The sequence below is a fragment of the Pistacia vera genome, unplaced genomic scaffold, assembly GCF_008641045.1.
Source record: "Pistacia vera cultivar Batoury unplaced genomic scaffold, PisVer_v2 Contig404, whole genome shotgun sequence".
Classification (NCBI taxonomy): Eukaryota; Viridiplantae; Streptophyta; class Magnoliopsida; order Sapindales; family Anacardiaceae; genus Pistacia; species Pistacia vera.
Window position 1 is genome coordinate 861,471 of NW_022196229.1, and position 8,005 is coordinate 869,475.

At 36.8% G+C, this 8,005-nt stretch overlaps 1 protein-coding gene across 1 annotated transcript; it reads right to left on the reverse strand.

Annotated features, from left to right (window-relative positions):
* Positions 1-1,076: 1,076 nt before the first annotated feature.
* On the reverse strand, positions 1,077-5,645 carry LOC116142059 (probable protein phosphatase 2C 23). Its single transcript, XM_031427513.1, has 6 exons — positions 5,562-5,645; positions 5,419-5,494; positions 2,988-4,528; positions 2,785-2,898; positions 1,563-1,827; positions 1,077-1,467 (listed from the first exon to the last, which is right to left on the reverse strand). Exons 1-6 carry the CDS (start codon positions 5,643-5,645, stop codon positions 1,352-1,354), a joined length of 2,196 nt encoding a protein of 731 aa, XP_031283373.1. The 3' UTR covers positions 1,077-1,351.
* Between the last annotated feature and the right edge of the window lie 2,360 nt (positions 5,646-8,005).

Genomic DNA, 8,005 nt, shown 5'->3' on the forward strand with positions numbered 1-8,005 from the left:
GCAATGCTAACGTGAACCGCTTTTTTCTAACATGAATCAAATGAGCACTAGTGCACGTTAGCATGCTAATGTGAGCCTCTTTAGAGTAAAAAGTTAAAATTAAGGATATAATGTAAATTTAAGGATGGGAATCTAAAATTTATGAAACCAGACATGTGAACTTCTCATTTCGCTGTTTACTCTGAACGATAATACAAAATGGAGGGCCCAATTTTGCAGTTACATTCTTGGAAAAGAAGCAAATGGTTGGGATAGGCTAAACTCTGAGGAGCAAGACCCAGATTTTGATATGGAATAAATGAAAGGTTTTAATTACTGATGAGTCTGATACCAACCTCTCTCCCCAACTACGATGCATTAACTATGGATTCTAAAGTGGTTAGCAGTTAAGAAGAATTATGATCTTGTCAGCTAAGAAGTGGGTATGCTATACTTCATATCAGGGCTCTTGTTTTGCCACGTCGCCATGACTGAATTACATGTAGCAAACGCAGCTCATAAGGGTTTCTCCTTTAATGGCTTTATTTATGACTTCACCAATTCACCAAAACCCCACTTGAGAGATACAGAAAGATCAGAAACAACAAAATTAAATGGGATGACAGAAGGGATTTTACAGAATAGACTTCTTCAAAAACACCTTCATTGTATGCTGGTTTTAAAGCTCAGGATTGATTGATTGTTCTGTTTAGATTACGATGATGATATTTATGAAAAAACTTTATAAGTGTTTAGCCTGCCACCCTTTGTGTCATCGTCAATCATTTGTAGTTTACATCTTCATTTAGGTTTTGCAGATGAGGTGAATGAAAGTGGCATTTTTGAAATCAGAATCCTGGTTCGATTCTATATCTGTACGAATAGGAATAACTGCAATTGACAGTATACGGCTAAAATTAAGTTAATCTTTTAAGTGACCAGTCATCCTTTATAAAATCTTAAAGGAGAAAAAACTGATCAAATATTCTCATTCAGCGATAGTTCGAATTGTTCACAAAGACGCAGATGCTGAGATAGTGTTGCCAACCCCATGTGGTCTGGGAAAAAAGGAACTACAGAAAGTGATGGCGGAGACCTTGGAGAAACAAAATCCTTTTTAAAAGGAATGTCATTTATTAGTGGAAAATTACAATTTTATATGACATTTATAATCAACAAGAACCAACTTTTACACCTTTACACTCCTTTATCACCCAGAACTTGCACAACTAAGTTCCTCAAAACACTTTCATGAAGCTTAATTGTTATGTTACAAAGGCGACCAGGAAAAGAACTGCCAAAAAGGGATATGCCCGACTTTTTTAGTGGATGTCTCTATATCTTTTATCTGTTGTCTTCGGAATTTCTCTACTTACACAAAAGATCTCCATATTCTTCCCTCTAAGGATATTACTATGATGGAAACATCATCATGGTATCGCCTTCGATCCCCCTGTGGTATTTCAAGTAACTCGTGAAAGTCCATGCCTGCAATTAAACAAATTCGCTATGATTAGCTTCTTGTAATTGAAAAAGATTAATTTTGGAAAATGATCTCCACCAGAGTTATATTTGATTTGTACCAGCTTTCTTTGCAGCCCGGAACAGTACTTCCTCAACCAGATGCTGTGCTGGATCTCCTTCTGGTTGCAGTTTGATGAAAAGTTCAACCTCATAAACAGCTTCTTCGTTTGTGAAGTATTGATAGAGCCCATCCGAGGATAATATCAAAAACCTGTCTTTTGGCCCTAATTTGTGGTGGTATAGAGAGGGTAAACAAGTGATGTAAGGAGCTGTGCCCTTGTAGTCAATTCTGAACATCTCCAAAAGTGCATTATTCCACTTTGGCTGCAGATTTAAGAAACAAAATCAGTTGCAATGACACTCTTAATCATATTCATAACATTTAAATCTAATCACAAAGATTTTCCAAACGTAAAACAAATACACGACCAGCACTTCCAACGAATCTACCCTATCTATCATAACTCAAAAGCAATACTTTCCCAAGTGCACCTATAGGAAAATTTTGGACACTTTCAGAACCAATCTGATATTGCTATCAGCAAAATGCTCTGAAATCCTATTTCTTCTCTTTTTGCTTTGGCGCCATTGGAATCAAACTGTTCCCTTTTTTTTTTTTTTCAAAAAAATATATATATATGACCGACAACTAGAACTCTTTCGTTATATGCCCTGGACGTCCAAATACACGTATCACCTCTTAGATCAGATCTAAGCAAAGGGAGAGGAACAGCTATGTGCTTAGAAAGAAAAAGGTAGACTTTTACAATGGAAAGTATATAAGATAAATATAAATTTCCTGATGCAATTGAAGAATTGAATGTCTATCCATGTGCGGAATAATACCAATCTCCATCAATTTATTCAAAATAATGGAAAGTAAAGAATCTATCTGTTTCTATGGATAACATTGCATCAGAAACTCTCACTTGGCAACCTTAAAGAAAATATGAAACACTGAGCTGTGATGCCTGAGCAACTATAACCTTTACTCCATTATGCTAATCAACAAGAAAAGGTAATCTAGGTGTCAACAATCTACTGCTAGTGTTCATAATAATGTGATCTTTTGTTTATATAATAGCATAATCTTAAGGAGAGGAAACAAGCTTGAAAAAATCATGACGGGAGTTTTCAGGTAATCATGAACAGAGTTCTCAATGTAACATCTATGTTCTTTATGCTGCAAAGAGGCACAATAGCATATCCAAAACGGCTAAAAAGAATTGCATATCTGTTTATCATCTAAAAGAAAGTAAAAGGTCTATAATGAAAACACACCTGTTTGAGAAAGCCAGCACCAAAAGCCCGGGTGACCTTCAATGAACCTTTAACACGGTCATTCATCAAAGCACAGGCATCTTCAGGGTGTTCATTTTTAATTCTTTGAACTTCCTGTAACGCAACAATATGCAATTCAATCAATTTTAAAAAAAATAAAAATCCGTACAGAGTAAAAAGGGAAACAACAACAATGATTTTACCTCTTCCACACTCGTGCTGTGATCCACACTAAGCTGAAAAGCAGTTAGATTAGAAACTGTACTCGGTTGATCTAAATCAAACCCTTCAAGATCATGCAAAGTTTCTTCATTAATCCTCTCTAAATCTTGCCTAATCTTACCAAGCCAATAATCAGGTTCAGCTTTTTGAGCCAGAACCGCTCTACTATCACCCACATTCATCACATAAACATCCTCTCCTTTCATCAACATTACAAGCACACAAGAACCCATCAACGCCAATTCCGGATTTTCCATCACCATCTTATCTGCTATATCCAAATAAGCCTCCTCTGCTTTCTTCAATGCTTGCGATAAAGCTTTCAACACATCCGCGTGAATTATATCGTGTGCTTTATCTTTATTGTTTTTATTCAACTGTTCTTTTAATTTCCGATCAAGTTCTAGTCTTTCTCTGTCCCACTCACATTTCCACCTCCTTTGATTCTCTTCCCATTTCTTGGCCGCCCCTCTGTAACTACTCCTGAACTTCTTGTGTCTACCTCGCTTCGAATTCCAATCAAAATCAAAATCTACACACTGTGAACAAGAATCTCCACTACAATTCTTCAAAGAATCAGCTTCAGTCACGTAACTCTTTCCAGAATCATCTTGTGTAGCTGCTGTGCTTGGAATCGGTTCAAACTTGTCGTCCCACAATAAACCTTTAAGTTCTTTGTGAACGAATGAATACAAATTAGATGAAAGATAATCAGGAGCATCAGGGCCGTTGAATCCATCATAAATCCCAACAAAAACCCAACCATGTTCCTCCGAAACCACCACGTGAACACGATCTTCCCCAGCCTTGCCTTGAGCCCATTGAAGATTTTGAGACTCTTGAGAATCATCGTCTTCTAATAAACTACCGTCGCTACTCACCGTTAAATTATTATCGTTTTGGTTCTTATCCGACCCGATAATCCACTCGGGTTCTTTAACCGAAGCCATTCCTTTAATCGGAGTTACAATTGAATTCAAGTTCTGGCCGCGAGAAATCCTTTTCGATATCGCTCTCTGAAGGACCCGAATCAATGACCGTTTTCGTGATCTGGGTCGGAAATTATAACCCGAATGGGAAAAACTCCGTTGAAATTGTTCGTCGGAGCTACCCTTCTCAATCGGACCCGAAAACAACCCGGTGCGATCGAGTGGTCCAGACAAGAACCCTCTCTCAATCGGACCCGACAAGAAACCACGCTCCAAAGGACCCGAATTATAGTTACCCGGGAATATCGGACCCGAGTTGATCAGATTTTTCGGGATCGGCTGCAGAGGAATCGAAGAGAAGTTATTAGAGCAATCAAAAGCCGCCGCACGGTCAAAACTACTGTAAGTGTACGGATCAACGAAGGCCGTGGAGAGCGGCGTGGACGTATTCGCGCTGACGGAAGCACCGGAAATAGTGCGAAAGGTCGTCGTTTCTTCAGAGTGAACCTTGGAGGATGATAACCGAGTCGGGTCGGGTCGAACATAGCAGAAAGAGTGTCCCAGACCTTCATCAAGCGGGTCAGATANTTTCCCTTAGGGAAGAAAATATCTAAAACTTAACCAACATTTTAATCGGCCTGTCGCCGCGGCGAAGAAGCTTCTGTCGCCGCGGTGAAACTGTCCAGAGAGTTTCCCCGTGGTTTCAACACATCTTCGCCGCGGCGAGGATTCTTCTTCGCCCCGGCGAAGCTTGGTACACTGAACTTCTTCTATTTTCAACCAATTTCAGGGCAAGCATTCAACACAACACTCAGTCAAACAATATTACCAAAAACCAACGCAATTAAGAGCGAAAGAGGAAACAATAACTACGTACCTCATGTGGGGCGTTACATGGAACCTATCTTGGAACCGGGACAGGAAAAACATCAGTAAATTATGGGGGGTCTATTGTAATTTTACATATAAAAAATTAAAATGCAATGAAGACACGTGGATGACATGTTGAAGAAGTGGGTAGGGTGGATTATATTAAATAACTAGGTGTAAGGCGCGCACGTTGCATGAGTATTTTTATTGATTGTATATATAGTATTGTTGTTTGAATATAATATAGTGTTGATTATGAAAGTGGCTTTGATACCATGTTTGTCGAACACTCATCCAACATGTCAAAATCCATCAATTTTAGAGCTTTAAATTCCTACATGTTAGTCAAACAGGCCATGCAATTTCAATAGTCAGATTAAGTGTTCAGTAGTGAGATTTTGAACTCAAGGAATCGTTGGTCTATTACAATTATGGATAAAATATGGTTTGGCATATGGCTTTTGATCCTCATTGTTACATCCATGATTTTCTAGCTTTCATGTTGTACTTTTCTCGGCTTGATTCCATTCCAATACACGAATCTTTTCCCTGAAAACAAAAACATCAAAAATTAATTAATTTTGATATTAAGATTGTAAAGAAATATGCTTACCATTCGGCACCACAAAACAATTAATCCCTTCACATTCACATAAATACAAACGCTTCAAAATACATGATTCTTTTCCCTATAAACAACAACATCAACAAAAATTAATTGATTTTGATATTAACGTTGTGAAGAGATATGCTTACCAAATTGTCGAGACCAACCGTATTGTTGAAACCAACATAATGCGGCAATAGGCGACCGATGATGTCATGGTAGAATGGTATCATATCACATAAATAAAGATAGATATTTAGTGAGAATGTGAAACGTTTGTATTTATGTGAATATGAAGGGGCAAACATGAATCTATAGATATTCTTATTTGAATAAACAGAGTTTTAAGTAGACCTTTGGGATGCCACCATTTGATATCATATCTTTTTTACCAGAATGTGAAGGGTCTACAGTTGTCCAAATTTAGTATATACATATCAAATTAAATCCCTGTTTGTATAGTTTCCAATGCTTCAATTTGTTCATCAATTGGACTTTTATTGAGTAAGTTATGGCCAATTTACTACTAACTGTTTAGTGGAAACCAAGATTGATATCATATCTTTTCATCAAGAATGTGATGGTTCAGCAATAAGGTAGATTCCATATCAAAGGCAGCATATAATATATCCAATTAAAACCCTGTCTGTCTAGTTTTCAATGCCTCAATCCGTTCATCAATTGGACTTTTATTGAGAAAGTTATGACCAATTTACTATTGACAATTCAGTGGAAACCGAGAAACAAAGAAAAGCAAAATGTTTGTGTATTTTGGTGATAGAAACATCCTCGGCTTGGTTCCATTCCAATACATGAATCTTTTCCCTATAAAAAACAACAACAAAAATTAATTGATTTGATATTAACATTGTGAAGAGATATGCTTACCAAATTATTGAGACCAACAGTATTTTTGAAACCAAGTAACAGAATGCGGCAATAGACGATGTCATAGTGAAATGATATCATATCACATAAATATAATAGGTATTTAATGAGAATGTGAAACTTTTATATTTATGTGATCACGAAGGGACAAACATGAATCTATAGATCTTCTTATGTGATTACGAAGGGACAAACATGAATCTATAGATCTTCTTATGTGATTACGAAGGGACAAAAATGAATCTATAGATCTTCTTATGTGAATAAACAAAGTTTTAAGTAGACCTTTGGGATGCCACTATTTGATATCATATCTTTTTGACCAGAATGTGAAGGATATACAATTATCCAAATTCAGCATATAATATATTAAATTAAAGCTCTATCTATCTAGTTTCCAATGCTTCAATTCGTTCATCAATTGGACATTTATTGGCAAGTTATGGCCAATTGACTATTGACTGTTTAGTGGAAATTGAGATTGATATCATATTTTTTTACTAGAATGCGAAGGGTCTATAGTTATCCAAATTCTTGATATAGTATATCAAATTAAAGCCTAGTCTATCTAGTTTTCAACGCTTCAATCTGTTCACCAATTGAACTTTTATTGAGCAACTTATGACCAATTTACTACTGACTGTTTAGTGTAATATGTGTCATTAATACTAAAAAATATCAAACACCAATTACATTAAGCTAAATGTAACAAAAAATCCTACTCATCCATGTATCACACATTATCACCAATCACATGCAGTCACATGTCAAACAATCATCCAACATGTCAAAATGAAGCAATTCTAGATCTTAAAAAATCTTACATGTCAATCAAATAGGATTTGTGCCAAGATTATATTAAGTTATGTTCAATTTAATATTGACTATTCAGTGGAAATTGAGATTGATATGACCAGAATATGAAGGGTTTACAGTTATCCAAATTTAACATATAATATATCAAATTAAAGCCTTGTCTGTCTAGTTTCCAATTAGGCATGGCAATGGGGCGGGGCGGGGTGGAGATCTCATTCACCATACCCATCCCCACCTAAAATCACTCCCCATCCCCATCACGGGGATGAAAAAAATTCCCCTTCCCCGCCCCATAGGGAAATGTTGGAGGCCCGTCCCTACCCCGTTAATTTTACATAAACCTAAATTAATTTGAGCATTACCAAACACAATAGTTAATTCTCATCCACATGACAAACATTTAAATTAATCATTTAAACATAGTTAATTTTACATAAATATGGGATAGGGATTGTTCTTGTTCAATTGTTTAGGGTGAGGGAAACTGGAAAAATATGAGTTTATATAGGCAAGATAATTGTGTAATTAGGTGAAATATAGGGGTATTAATGAAAAGTATCTATATATAATTTTATATATTATATACAGGGCGGGGCGAGGGAAAGGCATCACCCACCCCGCCCCATCCCTAGGGATGGGGTTTAAAACACCCCCACACCCGCCCATATCCCCGAAAAAACTAGGGCTCCCTCGCCCCATATGGGGCGGGGCGGGACGGGTCCCCGGAATTTCGGGGAACATTGCCATGCTTATTTCCAATTCATCTATTCGTTCAATAATTGGACTTTTATTGAGCAAGTTATGGCCAATTTAGTACTGACTATTTAGTGGAAACTGAGATTGATATCATATCTTTTCTACCAGAATGTGAAGGATCTACTGTTATCCA